At 43.5% G+C, this 22,416-nt stretch overlaps 1 protein-coding gene across 4 annotated transcripts in view; it reads left to right on the forward strand.

Annotated features, from left to right (window-relative positions):
- CENPU (centromere protein U) overlaps positions 1 to 22,416 on the forward strand; it is a 61,594-nt gene that overhangs the window by 26,570 nt on the left and 12,608 nt on the right. For all 4 annotated transcript variants that reach the window (XM_068268799.1, XM_068268829.1, XM_068268808.1 and 1 more), the window contains 3 exons: positions 8,311 to 8,380; positions 9,077 to 9,197; positions 16,732 to 16,810. In XM_068268799.1, coding sequence (XP_068124900.1) covers positions 8,311 to 8,380; positions 9,077 to 9,197; positions 16,732 to 16,810 — 270 coding nt within the window. The remainder of the gene's footprint in view (positions 1 to 8,310; positions 8,381 to 9,076; positions 9,198 to 16,731; positions 16,811 to 22,416) is intronic.

Raw genomic sequence — 22,416 nt, forward strand, 5'->3', positions numbered from 1 at the left:
TGGGACATTATGCCAAGAATTATTTTATTCTAAATGTGTTTTAATGGGAAAATAGGAAAAAATGTGGGGAAAAAAAATCATTATTTTTCAGTTTTCGGCCTTTATAGTTTTTAAATAATGCATGCTACTGTAATTAAAACCCATGAAATGTATTTGCCCATTTGTCCCGGTTATTACACCGTTTAAATTATGTCCCTATCATAATGTTTGGCGCCAATATTTTATTTGGAAATAAAGGTGCATTTTTTTTTTCAGTTTTGCGTCCATCCCTAATTACAAGCCCATAGTTTATTAAGTAACAGTGTTATACCCTCTTGACATAAATATTTAAAGATTTCAGTCCCTAAGGTAACTATTTATGTTTTTTTTTTTTATTATTGGAATTTTTTTTTTCTTATTACAAAAAAAAAAAAAATTGGGGAGTGTGGGAGGTATTGAGTTAATTTATAGTATAAAACTATGTATTTGTATATAAAAAATGATTTTGGGTGTAGTTTTACTATTTGGCCACAGTAATTTTTTTGTTTATGCGACCTGTAAGCGTCAGAAGGACGCTTACAGAAAGTTCCGTGAGGCTGGGGAACGTTTTTTTTTCACAATGATTGCACAGCTTCTCATAGAAGCAGCCGATCATTGCTGGGAGCCTGAGATCAATGACCGGGAACGGGATCAACGAAACGTCGCATAGACTTTCCCTTTTTAATGTTTTTGATGCTTTAAAAATAAAGGGCTAGAAATACATTTGAAGAGGTTGCTGGGTCTCTTCTCTTGGAAATTGTACTTGCTGTTCTTGGAGGCAGAGGAACGACGACCAAAGCACGTCGCATCTGGATGGTTGGGTGCTGCCTTCTACTGCTTGCCTACAGACAAGGAGCAGTGATACACAGTTGAGATAAAGTGCTTCAGAAGACAGGGCTCAGAGAAGCTCTTGTGCACAGATAACTAAAGTTTCTTGGGGCGTGACCAAGATGGCAGAGTGAACAGACGTGCCTTCTCAGCCTCTGCTGTGCAATCCGCCTTAATCCATCCTAAAGGGCTTTTATTCTTTCTTAAAACACCAGTCCTTAACTGCCAAGAGCTCCCGGATGGCTCTTGTATGACCCGGAGCACAGTCCCTTGTGCGGAGGGTGAAGCGGCTTGAAAATAGAGGACTCCGAGAACCGCTGCATACGAAACAACCTGCGCATAGTGGGCCTGCCGGAGGGAGCAGAAGGTACCGACGCCATTACTTTCACCGAGGCCCTGCTCTGGAAGCTACTCCCGGAGGCTTAATTCTCACCGCAGTTTGTGGTCAAACGAGCCCACCGCCTCCAGGCCAGGGAACCTCCGCCAGGCAACACGCCGAGGGCCTTCATCCTCAGGCTACTCAACTTCCATGACCGGGATCTTGTGCTTCGTGAGGCCCGTCGAGTGGGAGAGCTGCTATACGAGAATGGGAAGCTCTTCATCTTCCCCGACTTCACCGCAGAGACACAAAAACTACGCAAATCCTTCGACGCAGTCAGAAAGCAGCTAAGAGATAAGGGGATCAATTATGCTACCTTATTCCCAGCTAAACTGAGAGTTGAAGATGGCAAAACCGCTGGGCTCTTTGACACGCCGGAGGAAGCTGCCACGTGGATCGAGGCCCCACAAGACTGACTTCTGCCTCTCCAAGTATGTATTTTCTTCAACTGTGGCCGCAGCGCCTGCCCTATCTAGGTTGTGGAGCATTCACTCCCTTCTATATTGACTCTGGCCTTTAATAACTGGACAACTGGCCTGAATCCCGCGGGGACATAGTGCCCCTTGTATCCTGCTGTTCACCTTCCTCAATGGCGGGACGCGCCATGTTTACTTCCCTGCCGAGTATACTACTGAGGCCTTTCACCTTAAACGCCACACCCTGACTCGTGCGCAAGCTTGGGCTGCCTACCTAACTGACTGGCTCCGGGGGGCCCCTTGTTGCCTATGCCTCCGGAGCTCTGGGTACTGTATTGTTTAAGCCGTTTGCTATTTTATTGTTCATATAACACAGCTTCTGCTGATGTGAGCTCTATTTCTGTTATGTTACTGGTATGTTGGGGTTATGGGATTAAGTATTCTCATTGTTGGGGCGGGAATACAGGGAGGGCTAGGGTGGGGATTTCTGAGGGGGGGAAAATCGCTTTGGTGTGCATCGCATTGACTATGAACGAACTGCTATGGGGGTTGGTTTCCCAATCCAATTTTCTACATTGCAAAGATGGCCACAGACACTAAGTCTATCTCTACTATCACGTGGAATGTTAGAGGACTCAACAATAAGATTAAACGCTCCCTTGTTCTCTATTATTTGAAACAACAAAAAGTGCATATCTGTCTCCTACAGGAGACTCATTTGCAGGGAGGCCGTATACTTGCTGTAAAAAAGCCCTGGGTAGCAGCACACTACCACGCTACCTTCTCTTATTCTAGAGGTGTCTGCATGTTGGTTTACAAACAATTGGTATACGAATTCATATCGCTGAAACTTGACCCCCATGGCAGATACGTGGTATTACATGCAAAATTTAACTCTGTTGAATATGTTGTGGTCAGTGTGTATCTCCCCCCCCCCCCCCCCCCTCCTGCGGAAGCTAAGCTCCTTTATGACCTGGTACTACTCACAACCCAATTCCCGTCTGCCCATGTAGTAATTGCCGGAGATTTTAATTTTACAATGGCGCCCTCTGATAGAGCTCCGCCATCTCTGAGACATTCGCCCGTACGTACGTGGGCTGAGGCCTTTGATCTTACCGACGTCTGGAGGTGGAAGTACCCAGATATGCAGGGCTTTACCTGCCAGTCCTCAACCTACCATTCTATGTCTAGACTAGACCACTTTTTTGTTTCCCGAGAGACCCTCTCGTCGGTGCTAGCGATTGACCGCCTCCCATGGGCCATATCGGACCCTGCGCCCCTTAAACTAACATTATCCACGGGGGGAGTTAGGTCTCTGACTGTTTGAAGGCTTTCTGCGTACTGGCTGAAGGATGCGGATGTCCAGGGGGAAATGCACACTGACCTACTTGAATATTGGAGTACCAATACTGGGTCCTGCTCTGCCGATGTAGTGTGGGACACTTCTAAAGCTTATATAAGGGGTGCCTACAGATCCACCATTAAAAGGGTGAGGGATACACGCAACCTGTCCTTAGTTCAAGCAGAGGACCTTGCCAGAACCAAAGAAGTGGAATTTTGTTCCACTCACTCTTCTGACGCCTTCCGGCAATGGAAAGCTGCCCAAATCAAAGTTAATCTCCTCGAAGTTGACCTCACTAAATAGTTCTTGCTAAGACGAACACACCGCATATTTGAACAGGGAGAAAAGTGTGGTTCCCTACTGGCCTGGCTGGCCAAGGATTACACTAACAAAGCCAGTGTACTCCTTATCCTTGATAAGACAGGCACTCTCCACACTTCACCACCTGACATTAACCGTGTCTTCAGAGATTATTATCAGGATCTTTACTCCTCTAAGGTAGCCTATACTATGGACGCCCTTCAGAAATTTCTTGGGGGGATCCCCTTGCCACGACTGGAAGCGGAACAGGCCGAACTCTTAGATACTGATATTACGGCGGACGAAGTTGAACTGGCCATTGCTAGTATGCAGTCGGGTAGGACGCCGGGTCTGGATGGCATCCCAGTAGAATACTATAACGTTTACAGAGAAGACCTCAGCTCTCAGTTGGCTGATCTCTTTAATTACATGCAGACCCATCGCCTCATCCCAGACTCCATGAGAACTGCTCTTATTGTAGTGATCCCCAAGAAAGACAGAGACCCTAAATGCTGCGCCTCCTATCGACCGATCTCCCTACTGAATGTAGACATCAAAATTCTTGCCAAAATATTAACTAGGAGACTGGCCCGGGTTGTTGAGGTTCTTATCCATCCTGATCAGACCGGGTTCATGCCGAACAGAGGTACGGACATCAATCTGAGGCGTCTTAACGACAATCTGCTGGTCTCACATGACAACGCTGGCACGAGTACCATTGCCACGCTTGACGCTGAAAAAGCGTTTGATTCGGTTGAATGGCCGTACCTCTGGAAGGTGCTGCGTCTGTTCAGGTTGGGTGACAGGTTCGTCTCCTGGGTTAAGCTCATGTATTCATCCCCTCTGGCCAGGATCAGAACCAATGACCAAGTATCAGATCCATTTCCACTGGAGAGAGGCACCCGGCAAGGTTGCCCGCTCTCCCCCCTCCTCTTCGCATTAGCAATTGAGCCGGCGGCTGCTTTGCTTCGCACAGCGCCTGAGGTTGTAGGGCTTTCGGCAGGGAGATTGGTCGAGAAGGTGGCGCTTTATGCAGACGATATGCTGCTATTCCTAGGTGACGCGGGACCCTCACTTACAGCAGCACTCCGCATTCTAAATCAGTTCGGTGGTTACTCAGGTATCCGTATAAACTGGGACAAATCCCTATTTTACACAATTGATAGTGCCAATCCACCTTCACTTCCGCATGCCCAACTGAAATGGGTTTCAAGCTTTAAATACCTGGGAATTCTGATTGATAAAGATATCAGCCAATATATCCCTATGAACCTTCAACCAGTTGTTGACTATTTTTCCCGTAGGGCTACCTCATGGAAGCTCCTTCCGCTTTCAGTGGTGGGACGGGTGAATCTCTTCAAGATGCTATTTCACCCCAGGTTTAATTATGTCTTCCGACAATCGCCAGTGTGGATCCCCCAATCCATTTTTCGGATGGTGGATTCAATACTGTCCAACTTTATTTGGGGAGAGGGTGCACCGCGACTGTCGCTGGCCACACTGCAACTCCCCATTGATGGTGGTGGGCTCGCTCTCCCCAATCTACGAAGGTACTTTCTGGCCTCGGCTCTTGTAACCACAAGAGTGAACGTAATACCGCATCGTTACTGGAAGCGGCAATCGTTGGTTCTTAAGAATCTCTCACAAATCTTCCCTTCAGGGGAATCAATAAATTCTCCACTATTACAGCCCCAATGAAAAGGCAAGGGAGAACAGCAGATCTGACCCGCAGAGACCGAACACCCTTTCCCCTTTTACACCACTCTGGGGCAACCCGAAGTTGGAAAACTTCACCTCCATCCCAGACGTCCAACTATGGGCTTCCAGGGGTATCAAACAGGTGATCCATCTAGCTCCAGCTGGGACGTTGCTAACTTTCCCACAATTGAAAGCTAAATACCATCTCCCAAATAAAATGCTTTTTCTGTACCTTCAGGTCCGGCATGCATTGGCAGACCCAGTTCCCAGGCTCCTGGACGTGGGAATCCGACCCAATAGAGAGTATTCTCCTGCGGGAGCACCTGGACAGACCCCTTTCTGAGGTCTACGCCAGACTGGCCCCGCTATCCACCCCTAGACTTGATAAAGCTAGAATTAATTGGGAGGCAGATGGGGGCCCTTTATCTGATCCAGAATGGGGGGACTTCCTAAGCTGCATGGATGGGGTCTCTATCTCTGCTGTGGATACATTTTTGCATCTTAAACTAATTTATAGAACGTATTGCACCCCACTCCAGTTACGCGCCATCTATGAAGATAGATCGGAGCTCTGCCCCAAATGTAAAAGGGAAACTGGATCCTTCTTCCATATGACCTGGACTTGTGACGTGATTCATAACTACTGGACACAGGTAGCTGCCCTACTGACTGATGTTCTGGGAGAGAGGATTGTGGTAGACCCTAGGAGTCTACTTTTGGCTTTATATACTGATGCCACCTTTTCCACGCATCATATTGCCCTAATCAATATTCTGTGTATGTATGCTAGGAAGGAAGTCTTCCACAAATGGTTCTCTGACGATCCTCCCTCTAAGGCCTTATGGATGAAGAAAATCAGCAAAGCAATGACGGGGTATAAACTAACATACTTAAATAGAAATTGCCACCAGAAGTTTGATTTGATATGGCTTCCCTGGTCGGATTACCTTACCTCTCATGATGTTCTCTCTGATGCCTAATGCTAAAAGAAAAGCCACATCTTACGAACTCCTTCTGTTCTCTAACATGCTGCTATTAAACTAGATAACAGTGACATTCTAATAGTGTCTTACTAGTACTGTGTCCCTCTAAAGTGTACTCAATGCTGATATTCTGTACTTGCATACTATTCTCGCTAGATTGTCCAACCCGACCTATAGGTTCTACCTTAACAGTTAGGATACAATCCTTGCGATGCACACCTGGGTGTGTGTGTGGGAGGGGGGGAGTTGGGCTGTTGGGCTAGGGTGGGATAGGGTATGTATGTTATGTCTGTACTTTGAAAAAATTCAATAAAATACGTCTGTTGGAAAAAAAAAAAAAGTTTAACTCTTTTTGTACTGTAAACAATATTAGACTCATATCTGTGCTACTAATGTTTCATTTCCTAGCAGTAGTACATACAAATCATTATAGGTGTATTTTCACTTCAGATTCCCTTTAAACACAATCTTTACTTTTTAGTCTGAATGATCTTATGAAAAATGCTCTCATTTGCTAGAAATAACACCATTAATGGGCATCTTTTGTGCAGTGGATGCTGATGGAAATGAGTAGAGAAATGCTGTTTACTTTTTTTTTTTTTATCTGAGTTTTACATTAGTGTACTCATAACGCGCGTCGGCAAAGTGGTAGCTGCAGGACCAGTGACGCACATCTGCGTCACCGGCTGCAGGCTAATTAATCAGGAAACAGCCTCTCGCGCGAGCGGCTGCTTCCTGTCAATTCACGACGGGGGGCTCCGTGAATAGCCTGCGGGCCGCCGATCGCGGCTCGCAGGCTAAATGTAAACAGTTTGTTTACATTTTTACAACGCTGCTAACGGTAGCAGCGTTGTACTAGATCAGCGATCCCCGGCCAATCAGCGGCCGGGGATCGCTGTCACATGACAGGCAGGAGCCTGTTAGAGGCTGCACAGGACAGATCCGTTCCTGTGCAGCCTCCGATCTCCGGGGCAGGGAGGGAGGAGAGGGAGAGGAGGAATCCTGCGGTGGAGGGGGCTTTGAGGTGCCCCCCCCCCCCCCCCGCCACCCACACGCAGGCAAGAGCGATCAGACCCCCTCAGCACATCATCCCCCTAGTGGGGAAAAAAGGGGGGCGATCTGGTCGCTCTGCCTGGTATTTGATCTGTGCTGGGGGCTGTAGAGCCCACCCAGCACAGATCTTAGAAATCAGTGCTGGTCCTTAAAGAGAACCCGAGGTGGGTTTGAAGAATGTTATCTGCATACAGAGGCTGGATCTGCCTATAAAGCACAGCCTCTGTTGCTATCCCAAACCCCCCTAAGGTCCCCCTGAACTCTGCAATCCCTCATAAATCACAGCCATGCTGTGAGGCTGTGTTTACATCTGTAGTGTCAGTCTCAGCTGCTCCCCCGCCTCCTGCATAGCTCCGGTCCCTGCCCCCATCCCTTCCCTCCAATCAGCAGGGAGGGAAGGGATGCAGGCGGGGCCCAGAGTTCTACAGGAGGCGGGGAGAGCAGCAGACTGACACTATAGAGATAAACACAGCCAGCTCTGACAAGCTGTTTGTCAGCAGCGTGGCTGTGATTTATGAGGGATTGCAGAGTGCAGGGGGACCTTGGGGGGGTTTGGAATAGCAACAGAGGCTGTGCTTTATAGGCAGATCCAGCCTCTGTATGCAGATAACATTCTTCAAACCCACCTCGGGTTCTCTTTAGGGGGGGGGGGGGGGGGGTAAAGGCTGGATCTTCAAGTGGTTAAAGAGGCACCACAACAACATACTGAAGAATGTACCAAATTATTTAGGAAACCCTATTTTTATGTTCATTATCTTAGTTTCAGCATCAGAAAGACTTCATACTGTATATCTATATATTGGCATGTAACTTCACCCTCCTGTTGTTTAGACTAGGCTATTAAGTTTTGCAGCCTTCTTCCCCAGAGCATTCTGGGAGACCAGGTCACTTTGGAACGCACAACAAACAAACATTCCACAGTGATGCTCCTATCCAGCAGTGTATATGTCACCAACTGTGATAAATGTAAGAATGTAAATCAGGGTGAGGAAATATATTACAGTGAGTAAACCCTGACTAAATAATTTCTAAAGTAATATTGTAAAAAATGAGTTCCCCTTTAATGTACTTTGTACACTAAACAAAGTACTGATTGACCACTAACTTGTTTCCTAGGATAAGTGATGTTATGGTGGAGGTTGATGAAGATTGAAGGGGAATTGCTATATTATTGAGCATTTATGGAGCACTGACTGATTATAGAATATGTTTATAAATAGAAGCTGAACATAATTTGATGATTAGAGTGTGAGCCCACTGCTGAAGTTCATTAACCATTATCTTGTTTTTCAGAAGTCAGCTGGAAAGTCAAAGTCTGCAGATAAAAAGAGCACACCTAACAAAAATCCTAAAAAGAAAAACGGTACATACAGTATGTGTGTCAGCAAATGTTATTCTAGCATGATTGTATTGCTTGTTTAATCAAGTTCTGCTAACTTCCCACCAAAGCCTGTTCATATCTCGTATTAACAAGTTTTGGCACATATGGCGGTTTGTCTCTAGTGTTAAATAATGTTGATATTTGTTAATGTGGGAAATATTTGTGTGTGTTTGTTTATGGAACGTTTAATTGAGTATATTTACTAGCATGGGCTTTTGCCTTATATCATCATATGTTTTTATGCTTTTGGTTATGGGTTTGTAATACAGTATATCAGTATATCAGCTCCTATACAAGTGCTCATTTAAGTCATGTACATCTTCATCAAAGTGGAAAATAAAACACCCTTTCTTTAAACCTTGATGTTGTTTAACCCCTTCAAGATCAGTGCTTTTAATTGTTTTTCCTATTTGTGCACTGTTTAAGTTTAACCATTATTTATTATTGTATTTTCTTAGGTTTAGAAAGGGGGAAAGGAGTAAAAATTGTAAAAGAAAACCCCCATATATTATAAATAAAATTCTTTAATGCTATGAACTCCACACAAAATATTGTTTAGTTCTTTTTGGCGACATCTTCTTATAGCAATTCCAGTTACTTTATATACATTTATTTATTTTTATTTACCACATCTATGTAACTACCTATTATATATAAAATGATTTTCTTCTGTTGTAGACCAAAATAATAAAGTTCCTCTGAAGATCTGGAGCCCAGAAGACAGGCCTAGAACAGCCAGAGACCTGAATGAGCTTGATGTTGTACTTTATGAGTTTGAGAAAGTGGTGGAAGAGTATAGGTGAGCAGTATTGTGTATTGGGTGACCTGTATGTCCATGGCACAAGCTATTTTAGTCGCTATTAATACATGTTGACCATGTTTATGAAACTCCGAGCCTGCCAGTATGCAAATTGGTTGTCATGCTAAGCCAAGCATCTAGAATAACTTCCTGTAGATGCCTCTCGTGTTTTCTTGGAGGATTCTAGTTTTGCCTACATGCGCAATTCCTTTGTCCATGTGAGGAGATGCTGGGCATTTTCTGAGGCATTCTAAATGGCCGAATGTTACTCCGCAGTTTTAGGCCGTAGAACCCACTAGAAGCGCTTCTCTAAGTGCTTGTGATTTGAAAAGCTCTTACTAATGTAATGCTATGGGGGACTTTTAAGAAATCACATAAGTCAAGTGGAATCATGCTCATTGCGTTACATTAGCAAGAGATTTTCAAATCACAAGCTCTTAGGAATATACTGCTAGTGTTTTTCAGGCTTTAGGGGACATTTAAAGGATACCTGAAGTGAGAGGCATATGGAGGCTATGTATTATGTATTTCCTTTTAAAGCGGTATTGTCACCATAAAAATCAAATTTCAACAGCAACTGGTCTGAGTGTATTAAGTGATAAAGATGCTAATCCTGCATTCAAAACTTTTTCTGCTGTTTATGGTTTGGAGTTATCACGTACTTTAGGAGCACTGGCCCTAGTGCCAAAGTTCTTTTGAATGCTGGGAGTTCTTTTTATCTATAATATATTCCTCCTCTTCCATTTATTTCCCTGCCTAGCTGATCACTTGTGTTTACAAGCAAGGCTGAGGTGACTCAGTGATTGGATGTGTAAATAAAAAAAAGACTCTGGGAGGAGGGCAGCTAATGAATACACAATGAGCAAGAGAAGGGAGGGGGGAAACAAGAGTCAGGGAGGATATGATGTCAGCATTAGCTTGGCAAGATGGCCACTGCCTAGGGTAGGATTTTCTGCTTTCCCTTTGTAAAATTCACAGGAATCATTACGTGGATAGCACAATACATCTGTTATGTAAGTAGAAGTAGTATTTATCCTACTAATATAATCCTACTAATATAATAAATGGGAAAGTTCGGATGTTTGTTACTCGATCACGCAAAAACGGCTGAACGGATTTGAATGAAATTTGGCGCACACATAGTACATTACCTGGAATAACGTATAGGATACCCATAACCAAAAAGGGGGCGGAGACATTGATTTTCAAGGGGAATATTTACATTGCTGCCATTCTTGCACTGTTAATGGCACAAGCCTCAAACCTGGTACAGTTGATCATTGGGTGACTGGGGTTCAATTTGAGAAAGGGGGATGGAGCCACACACAGCCAATTAGATTTGTTTCATTCCAATGCAAATTATTGATGCCAACCACCGCAAAGCTCACAAACTTGGTAATTGAGTAATTGATTAATTTTGTGTTAAGGTTAGAAAAGTGGGCACAGCCAACACCAGCCAAATACATAAGCGAGCAATGCAGGGTCATAAGTGGGCGGAGACAAATACAAATTTTACTGGGAAAATGTAAACTGCAGCCGTTCTTCTCAAACTTTGCACAGTTAATTACTGGGTGACTGGGATTAATATTCAGAAAAGTGGGTGGAGCATACAAAAGCCAATCAAAAATTAAACTATTGATTTTTCAGGGGAATATTTCATTGCTGCCATTCTTGCACTGTTAATGGCACAAGCCTTGAACCTGGTACAGTTGATCATTGGGTGGCTGGGGTTTAAATTGATAAAAGGGGGTGGAGCCACAGACAGACAATCTTATTTGTTTAATTTTAATGCAGGTTATGGATGCCAAAAACCGCAAAGCTCACAAACTTGGTCATTGAGTAATTGTGTGTTAAGGTTAGGAAAAGTGGGCGCAGCCAACACCAGCCAAATACATAATTGGGCAATACCGGGTCATCAGTGGGCGGAGACAAATACACATTTCTCTGAGAAAATGTAAACTGCAGCCATTCTTACATTGTTAATGGTCGGGTTCTCAAACTTTGCACAGTTGGTCACTGGGTGACTGGGATTAATATTCAGAAAAGTGGGTGGAGTCTACAAAAGACAATCAAAATTCACCTATTGATTTGCAAGGGGAATATGTAATTGCTGCCATTCTTGCGCTGTTAATGGCACAAGCCTTAAACCTGGTCATTGGGTGACTGGGGTTCAAATTTAGACAAAGGGGTGGAGCCACAAACAGCCAATCAGATTTGTTTAATCTCAATGCAAATTATTGATGCCAAAGACCAAAAAGCGCACAAACTTGGTCATTGAGTAATTGTGTGGTAGGGTTAGAAAAAGTAGGCGGAGCCAACACCAGTCAAATACATACCTGAACAATGTCAGAAAAATCAGTGGGTGGCGAAAAATACAAATTTCATTGGGAAAATGTAAACTGCAGCCATTCGTACACTGTTAATGGTAGGTTTCTCAAACTTTGCACAGTTGGTCACTGGGTGACTGGGGTTAATATTCAGAAAGGTGGGTGGAGCGTACAAAAGCCAATCAAAATCCACCTATTGATTTTTAAGGGGAATATTTAATTGCTGCCATTCTTGCACTGTTAATGGCACAAGCCTCTTGCACTGTTAATCACCTGTACCTGGTACACTTGGCCATTGGGTGATTTGGGTTCAAATTCAGAAAAGGGGTGGAGCCACAGCCAATCAGATTTATTTTATTTCAATGCAAATTGATGCCAAAGACCCGCAAAGCTCACAAACTTGGTCATTAAGTAATTGTGTGTTAGGGTTAGGAAAAGGGGGTGGGGCCAACACCAGCCAAATACATACCCGGGCAACGCCAGGTGTCCAGCTAGTAAATAAGAAGGTTCGGATGTTTGGATGTTTGTTACTCGATCACGTGAAAACGGCTGAACGGATTTGAATGAAATTTGGCACACACATAGTACATTACCTGGAATAAAGTATAGGCTACTTTTTATTCCCATAACCAAAAAGGGGGCGGAGACAAATACAAATTTCACTGGAAAATGTAAACTGCAGCCATTCTTACACTGTTAATGGTAGGGTTCTCAAACTTTGCACAGTTGGTCACTGGGTGACTAGGAATAATATTCTGAAAAGTGGGTGGAGCCTATAAAAGCCAATCAAAATTCACCTATTGATTTTCAAGGGGAATATTTATATTGCTGCCATTCTTGCGCTGTTAATGGCACAAGCCTCAAACCTGGACAGGACCTCTATTTACAGCAGATGGGCGTGGCAATGGGTTCACGATTCGCTCCACAGTATGCAAATCTATTCATGGCCAAAATCGAAGAGGAATACCTCAATGCATGTGGCATAAAACCCTTGGCCTACTTCCGCTTCATTGATGATATTTTAATCATCTAGTCCGCAAGTGAGGATGATCTTCTCCAGTTCCACAGGAACTTCAATGCCTTCCATCCTACAATCAAATTGAAACTTACCTACTCTCACACAGAGATTAACTTTCTGGACACCACCATATACATCAGGGGTAACAACATACAAACCTCTGTGTATCGCAAACCTACAGACCGTCCCACATACCTAAGATATGACAGTTTTCATCCCAAGCACATTAAGAACTCTATAATTTACAGCCAAGCTATAAGGTACAACCGGATTTGTTCTGACAGGATGGACAGAGACAAGCACCTGGATCACCTTAAGAACACTTTCATTAAACAAGGTTACAGTCCTCCCATGGCTGAGGCCCAAATCAGGAAAGCCAGCAACATCCCCAGGACTGAACTCCTGAAATATAAGCAAAACCAGAAAGAGGAACGTGTCCCTTTGGTTGTCACCTACAACCCACACCTGGAAATCTTAAGGAGGATTGCTAAGGAACTTCATCCCATTTTACACAAGGATCACAGACTGAGAACGATATTCCCTGAACCTCCACTCTTGTCATATCGGCAACCACACAATCTAAAACAGATGATTGTCAGGAGCTCTTTGAATAGGCCTCAACAAAACGGAACATCACCCTGCCGACAAAAAATATGTGGGACCTGCAGACACATTTACTCCACTGACAGGGTAACGGTACCAGGTTCACAACAGGAGTACAAGGTACAAGGTAAATTTTCTTGTGGGTCCACCAATCTGGTATATCTGATCATGTGTGCTAAATGCCCCAATGTTATGTACGTGGGAGAAACTGGACAAACTCTGCGCAAACGTATGAATGGACACAGGCACACTATTAATGATACCAAATCTGGATTCCCAGTTGCTACACACTTTCGGTCCAACGGACACAGCATGGATGATCTTCGTGTCACTGCCCTGAAGGGCGGCTTCAAAACGTCAAATGACCGATTAAAAGCAGAAACAAAATTTTATAAATTGTTTCAAAGCTGTGCAGAAGGGTTTGAATAAGGACAACAACTTTCTATATTGGTATGAGATTGATGATATATGAACTGTCTCAGCCACCCTAGCTGAACTTGTGAACTAAGAATTTACGATACCTCTGGGTAAATCCTAATACCAGGTCTGTGAGCAATAAAGTAAACAAGGATCCTTATCTTACCCCATTTAGATGGTCTGTTTGTATTAAGGCATCTTCATGATGTATTTATGCTTAAAAAAATATCTGTTTTCCCTTTTTTTTTTTTTTTTTTTTTTTTTTTTTTTTTTTTTCAAACTCAGATGCATTTTTGATATGGGAAGTTTATCAGCTTATGGTCTAGTCGCTTGGACGCCCAAACCAGCGCTGAAAAATGCTTTCATCATTGTTTGAGCCATACATAGTTGAAACTTTATTTCACTATATTTATGTTTATTTATGTCTATGCGTGCTTCAAAAACCATAAACTCCCCCCTTCCCTTACGCAACCCTCCCCATTCCAGAATTAACCATGTCTTACCATATCCTGTATCCCCTATATCTTATATGAAAGGGAGGTGTAATAACCTGTTGTTCTTGCAACCGAGTATGTATACACATTCAGAAACTCTTACATTCAACCAAGCATACCCTTCCTTAACCCATAACCCATCCATATTAACCTGGCCCAACCCACCTGACCATCACACTTTTCCACTCTTACCCCCACTCGTGTTATACAGCGTAGCCCCTAACCCATCTTATTATATGTATACTTATTGCTTATCCATATAATTTTTTGTAATTGACAGCCAGGTATCCCTATAGGATCTGACCCACTGAGTACAATCTAAGTCAGGTGTGTGATCTGCTGTGTCGCCGTTGATTTCACTGCCACACAACCGATCCATTCTGCTCAACCAGTCATCGAGATGGGGGGGGAGTCGAGTCTTTCCATTTTTCTACTATCATTCTTTTTGCGACTTTTGTTCCTAGCTCTTTAATAAGAGCACTTTCTTTACTATCGCCTGCTTCAGATATGCCAAAAATAGCTTCACTTGGAGAAAGTTTAAAGCCCCCTTCTAGCAGGTTTTTACAAAAGCTTATTATACTATCCCAAAAGGTCTTTGATATGGGACATGCCCACCACATGTGCAATTCGGACCCGTCCTCCTGCCCACACCTCCAGCACAATTCTCTTTGTTTGGAAAATTTTTGTATACATTGCGGGGTAATGTACCATCTAGCAATGGTCTTGTACTGGGTAAGCTGGAGATCAATATCAGGGATCATCCAATTTTTATGCCAAATCGTGAGCCATTTACTTTTAAGCGAAAGGCCGAGGTCTCTTTCCCATTTTGTACAATAGTGTGGAGTAAAATTTTGCCTTTCTCCTTGGCAAATAAGTCTATTAAGTTTGGATAAAGCTTTGTCCATTTTTTTATTAAGGAGAATATGTTTTTCAAAAATATTTGGGTCGTTCCTTAATCTGACAAACTTGAATTTTAATTTATGTATAAAACTTCTCGCTTGCGTTGTACACCAAGTCTCCTTTTGCCTACGATTGTTTATTATGCCAGGTATCCCCAATGCAGGGTTTCCCCAGAGATTGATAATGCGCGTATCGGGGCTTATCGTGTTTCTGTTTTCCCTTTTGATGTTGCATGTATATAAGCTGTCTGTACCACCAGCTTGCAAACTAACAGGATGTAAACCTGACGAAGGCTGCAAGGCCGAAAGCTTGTTCATTCTTATTCATTTGTAGTTAGCCAAAAAATTGTATCATCCTGATTTAAAACTTCTTGCTTTTACTGATGGCTAACACGGTACAATACCCTACTGCTACTGGTATAGTTGATCATTGGTTGACTGGGGTTCAATTTCAGAAAGGGGGGTGGAGCCACAAATAGCCAATCAGATTTATTTCATTCCAATGCAAATTATTGATGCCGAACACCGCAAAGCTCACAAACTTGGTAATTGTGTAATTGAATAATTGTGTGTTAGGGTTAGGAAAGTGGGCACAGCCAACATTAGCCAAATACATAAGCAGGGAATATAGATTTTCAAGGGAATATGTAATTGCAACCTTCTTGCACTGTTAATGGCACAAGCCTTAAACCTGGTACAGTTAGTCATTGGGTGACTGGGGTTCAAATTCAGAAAGAGGGGTGGAGCCACAAACAGTCAATCAGATTTGTTTAATCTCAATGCAAATTATTGATGCCAAAGACCAAAAAGCTCACAAACTTGGTCATTGAGTAATTGTGTTAGGGCTAGAAAAAGTGGGCGGAGCCAACATCAGCCAAATACATACCTGAACAATGTCAGGACATCAGTGGGTGGAGAAAAATACAAATTTCATTGGGAAAATGTAAACTGCAGCCATTTTTACACTGTTAATGGTAGGGTTCTCAAACTTTGCACAGTTGGTCACTGGGTGACTGGGATTCACATTCAAAAAAGTGGGTGGAGCCTACAAAATGATGCCACAGACCGCAAAGCTCACAAACTTGGTCATTAAGTAATTGGGTAATTGTGTGTTAGGGTTATGAAAAGTGGGCGGAGTCCACACCGGCCAAATACATACCCGGGCAACGCCGGGCGTCCAGCTAGTCTACTTATATATGTGTTTTTTTATTTCTAGGTTAGCATGGGTGTCGCTTGTTTAAGAAATACTAGTTGCCTGGCTATCCTGTTGAACCTCTGCAGCAGGTCAGGTGTTTCTGACATTAATGGCAGATCTGACAAGAATATCTGCATGCTTGTTTCTGGTGCGATTCAGACACTTCTGCATCCAAATAGATCAGCAGGGCTGCCAGGCTACTGGTAATGTTTAAAAGGAAATAAATATGGCAACCTCCATATACTTCTCGCTTCAGGTTCTTTTTAAGCAATCATTCTTTAATGGAAAAGGGCTCTAAATGTCCCCCCCCCCCCCCCCCTTTCAATGGAATAGGCAAGAATTTCTGGAATTTTTATTGCCATTTTGTCATAAGAGCTGTAGTAGTCGATTTATTTTTTTTGATTTTTTTTTTTTAGTAGTTTTGTGTCACCCCGAGCTGCTTGGGTGTTTTTGCTATAAGAGCAGGTGAGAAGAAATTAGTGAATGGGAGGAGTTCTACTTTAATACTAATCTCAATTGCTAGAGTTGTGTTATTATCTATAACTAATTGCTGAGTTTAACAAGAATATATTTCTCCCTAGGGAATCCATTGACACCGATGTATGTAGAAAAGCAGTGGATAGATTATTTCTCAGTTTTAAAGAGCTGCTGATCTCGTCTGTAAGTATTACAAGATTGCTTCTGTTATCACTTTTGATTAAATATAACATATGCAGAAGGAACACATACACCTATTTGTCTTATTACCTTTATTTCTATATGTAGAAAGGCGAGAGAACATCTTTTGGTTTTTATTTCGGTCTGTGACCACACCTTGCAGAATTTCTTTCATTTCCTTACAGCAGTATGTATAACCTTCTTGGTAGAGAGTGAGAACTCCATCCAGCTTCTATTGCTTCCCTCCATGTCCTGTCATCAGGACCTCTGAGGTTCACATAACAGCTTTGCAGGTCTCAGAGTCACTGAGTGAGAGAAAATCTCCACAATTTTTTTCAATTTTTTTTTGTAATTGACCAAAAATAAACCTCATTTCCTTTTATTTATGAATGTTTAGTCTGCATGAGTAAGGTGATGGGTTTATGAGATGCCTGACCCCTAAAAGTATGTCTTACCTGTATGAATGGTGCAATATATTTGCAGATCTGTTGAAATTGGACGCTAAACAAGGAATGAAAAGTAACCTGTAAGTTTTTACTCTTCTCTCCCTTGTGGATGGTGCTGAATCTGCCTCTTTGTTACTCCAAGCTTCTGACTCCCCTTCAGTCCTAGATCTCTACTTCCCCAGCACTGCGGTGACCACTGTGGAGAAGCTTCTGACTCCCCTTCAGTCCTAGATCTCTACTTCCCCAGCACTGCGGTGACCACTGTGGAGTGGAGAAGCTTCTGATTTGCCTTCAGTCCTAGATCTCTACTTCCCCAGCACTGCGGTGACCACTGTGGAGAAGCTTCTGACTCTCCTTCAGTCCTAGATCTCTACTTCCCCAGCACTGCGGTGACAACTGTGGAAAAGCTTTCGACTCCCCTTCAGTCCTAGATCTCTACTTCCCCAGCACTGCGGTGACCACTGTGGAGAAGCTTCTGACTCCCCTTCAGTCCTAGATCTCTACTTCCCCAGCACTGCGGTGACAACTGTGGAAAAGCTTTCGACTCCCCTTCAGTCCTAGATCTCTACTTCCCCAGCACTGCGGTGACCACTGTGGAGAAGCTTCTGACTCCCCTTCAGTCCTAGATCTCTACTTCCCCAGCACTGTGGTGACCACTGTGGAGAAGCTTCTGACTCCCCTTCAGTCATAGATCTCTACTTCCCCAGCACTGCGGTGACTACTGTGGAGAAGCTTCTGACTCCCCTTCAGTCCTAGATCTCTACTTCCCCAGCACTGCGGTGATGACTGTGGAGAAGCTTCTGACTCCCCTTCAGTCCTAGATCTCTATTTCCCCAGCACTGCGGTGACCACTGTGGAGAAGCTTCTGACTCTCCTTCAGTCTTAGATCTCTACTTTCCCCAGCACTGCAGTGACCACTGTGGAGAAGCTTCTGACTCCCCTTCAGTCCTAGATCTCTACTTCCCCAGCACTGTGGTGACCACTGTGGAGAAGCTTCTGACTCCCCTTCAGTCATAGATCTCTACTTCCCCAGCACTGCGGTGACTACTGTGGAGAAGCTTCTGACTCCCCTTCAGTCCTAGATCTCTACTTCCCCAGCACTGCGGTGATGACTGTGGAGAAGCTTCTGACTCCCCTTCAGTCCTAGATCTCTATTTCCCCAGCACTGCGGTGACCACTGTGGAGAAGCTTCTGACTCTCCTTCAGTCTTAGATCTCTACTTTCCCCAGCACTGCAGTGACCACTGTAGAGAAGCTTCTGACTCCCCTTCAGTCATAGATCTGTACTTTCCCAACACTGCGGTGTCCACTGTAGAGAAGCTTCTGACTCGCCTTCTGTCCTAGATCTCTGCTTCCCCAGCACTGTGGCGACTACTGTGGAGAAGCTTCTGACTCCCCTTCTGTCCTAGATCTCTAATTCTCCAGCACTGTGGTGACCACTTTGGAGAAACTTCTGACTCGGCTTCAGTCTTCGATCTCTACTTTCCCAACACTGCCGTCACCACTTTGGATAAGCTTCTGACTCCCCTTCAGTCCTAGATCTCTACTTCCCCAGCACTGCGGTGACAACTGTGGAGAAGCTTTTGACTCCCCTTCAGTCCTAGATCTCTACTTCCCCAGCACTGTGGTGACCACTGTGGAGAAGCTTCTGACTCCCCTTCAGTCCTAGATCTCTACTTCCCCAGCACTGCGGTGACGACTGTGGAGAAGCTTCTGACTCCCCTTCAGCCCTAGATCTCTACTTCCCCAGCACTGCGGTGACCACTGTGGAGAAGCTTCTGACTCTCCTTCAGTCTTAGATCTCTACTTCCCCCAGCACTGCGGTGACCATTGTGGAGAAGCTTCTGACTTCCCTTCAGTCATAGATCTCTACTTTCCCAACACTGCGGTGACCACTGTGGAGAAGCTTCTGACTCCCCTTCTGTCCTAGATCTCTGCTTCCCCAGCACTGTGGTGACCACTGTGGAGAAGCTTCTGACTCCCCTTCTGTCCTAGATCTCTAATTCTCCAGCACTGTGGTGACCACTTTGGAGAAGCTTCTGACTCGCCTTCAGTCTTCGATCTCTACTTTCCCAGCACTGCGGTTACCACTGTGGAGAAGCTTCTGACTCCCACTCTGTCATAGATCTGTAGTTACCTATCGTTGCAGTGACCATTGTAGAAAAGCTTCTAACTCCGCTTCATTCATGGCCTTTGCATCCTCTGTTTGGATAATAGCAACAATGTGAGTGTAAAGGGAGTCATTTTGATTGAGAGGCCTGCTACTGGGTTATATACTTTATACTTTCATTGATCTAAAGTGGGGATGGTTATGGCAGGGATGTGGATGGCTGGGTCTTTTGCTTCAGTTTCAATGCAGTGCCTTTTGGAGAAGAGAAATTTTATTTTCCTTATTTTCCTTACAGTTGTGTTGACAATTGGTTGATATGCTAAGTTAAACACCTAGAATCTTTCTTCTCTATGCCTTTCGTGGTTTCTTGCAGTAGATTTACTAAGTTTAACATTTATGTACTTAGTGAAAGGTTAGTAAATGAGAAGCTGCACAACTGCAGTCATGGGCAGCATTTTCTGTGGGTTTATGTAAGAGAAAGTTTTGCTGTGCAGGCACTTAGGATTGCACAAAGCCTAATTCACTATGCTTTTGGCAATGCCCATTGTCTACTGATATGACCCAGCTGAGGGTTTCAAAATTTTGCCATCTAGAATACGGGCATATCGTACTTGTATATAACCTTTGCATCGGTCCTTAGCGGCTGTCCTTTTTGTGTGTGTTTTCAGCCCTTCTGCCGCATCACTTTGCTATCAATAACTGATTCCTACACTTGACCCATCCTTCAGACTGAAATGCAAACCCCTTCCTCACACCTAAGCTAATACTAGCCAAGAAGTCAAACTTCCCTCTAACCGGTGCCCTTATTGTTTGGGACCCCCAATGGACAAAAATCTCCTAACCAATCCAATCAGATTAATTAAATAGATCTGATTTTGGATCGGCTTCAATAATCTGAATAGTTAGGAGAGTTTTGTCCATTAGTGGTCCCAACGATCATTTCCAATTGTTCATACGTAGAATCGTTTGTTCACGATCTTTCAGTAAATTGTATCATTCCTGTATACCTCAACACAAACCTGCCACCTAATACTAACCATTGCTCGCCTTCCATCATCTTCACACCTGGTGCCAAATCAATGTACTGAGGGACCCAGGCTGCCAAATAAGTGAGTCCAGATAATGCATCTTCTCCCATTGATCTACTAGTTTACATTGGTTCTGTGGCAGAACCCAAATAAACTGCATCTATGTGCAGGTACTACCATGTCCCTTACCTTTGGTAGCATTGTCAGTGTTTACATTTTGAAATGTGATGGGTTTGCCTCAGAGGAAATGTAGGAGCATTTTTAAGCAAATGTCAAATTCTTTTTTATTGAAATTACAGACTAACCAGCAAGCTCATGGTGACCCAGAACTCATTGGAGTGTGTAAGGGACTACAATGGTCCTAAAAGCCCCCTTACTAAGATGTTAAGAAAAACAAAAATTTGCTTTCCTAAGAAAGAATTTGCGATAATTCAGGTTGGAGTGAGCTCGAGATGTCTCCCAGAGCACCACTGCTGAATATATGCAAATTAACCATTGTACCCTTAGAAGCTAAACACACCTCCAGAACCGCTGGAATGCAATGATGTGTCAGCTTGTTAAATTGTACAGAGCCATAATAATCCAACATGCATACAGACTGTTTCGGATTGTTTGATCCTCATCAGTGCATGGCATCTCGAGCTCACTCCAACCTGAATTATCGCAAATTCTTTCTGTTTTAGGAAAGCAAATTTTTGTTTTTCTTAACATCTTAGTAAGGGGGCTTTTAGGACCATTGTAGTCCCTTACACACTCCAATGAGTTCTGGGTCACCATGAGCTTGCTGGTTAGTCTGTACCTCTCGGTTTACAAGCCCTACTCCATAGAGCCAAATTAATCCATGCCATGCACTGATGAGGATCAAACAATCCGAAACAGTCTGTATGCATGTTGGATTATTATGGCTCTGTACAATTTAACAAGCTGACACCATCCATTGCCATAGGAAGGACACTGCATCCACCTTGGGTCGAGCCAAAATACAATGGGCCATGTAAAATTCTGCTGTGCTCACTTCCTGAAGTTGCTTTCCGTAAAGCACACCTGAAGTAAGAGGGATTTGCAGGATGAAATATTTATTTCCTTTTAAACAATTCACATTGTCTGGATGTCCTGCTGCTCCTCTCACTCTAATACTTTTAGCCACTGACCCTGAACAGGCATATGCCGATCAAATGTTTAAGACTGGATTAGCCACATGCTTGGTTCAGGTGTGTGATTCAGTTACTACTGATGCCAAAGAGATCAGGATGGCAGGCAACTGGTATTGTTTAAAAGGAAATAAATATGGCAGCCTCCATATCCCTCTCACTTCAGGTGTACTTTAAGCTAATCCTACACCATTTAATGTATTTACTGAATAGAATGGACGTTTGATTTAATAAAAGCATTGAATCAAGCCAAAACTAGATAAAGCTGGCTATGTGTGCATCAATTTTTCTGACCGATTTGATCATTTTGATTGAATCTGCCATTCCACCAATCTGATCATTTCACTTTCAATCAATTTTGTGGAGTTTATCGACTTTGGATAAAGTTATCAATTGAGCATTTATTAGAGAAGGTCATTCTTAGTGTGATTGAGCATAGCTGGAGCATGGCGGTGTTTTGGCAGAAGTAGCGACTGTTTGATGGCCACATAATTTAGTATTGCATAGAGCAGTACAAAGCAAGATGTGGCAATAGTTCAATCAGTATTATTTATTTATTGTATTTATAAAGCGCCAATACAGCAATATGACAATACGGGAATACAAGAAAGACCAGATCATGCAGCACAGTATGAGTACAAGGTAATGCTTAGTCACTGGATGGAGCATGGGGATTAGACAAGTTAGGTTCACTCAAATGCATAGCATGGGTGTACAGTAATGGAGGCGCATGATCAGGTAGGACACAAAAGGAGGAGGACCCTGCCCAAAGGCTTACAATCAAGAGCAGTGACCTGGTCTCTATACGAGATCGCAGATTATATCGATTGTACATACAATCAAAATTGGACTGTGTGTGGACTCGCCAACCAATC

The sequence above is a fragment of the Hyperolius riggenbachi genome, chromosome 1 (assembly GCF_040937935.1).
Source record: "Hyperolius riggenbachi isolate aHypRig1 chromosome 1, aHypRig1.pri, whole genome shotgun sequence".
NCBI lineage: Eukaryota > Metazoa > Chordata > Amphibia > Anura > Hyperoliidae > Hyperolius > Hyperolius riggenbachi.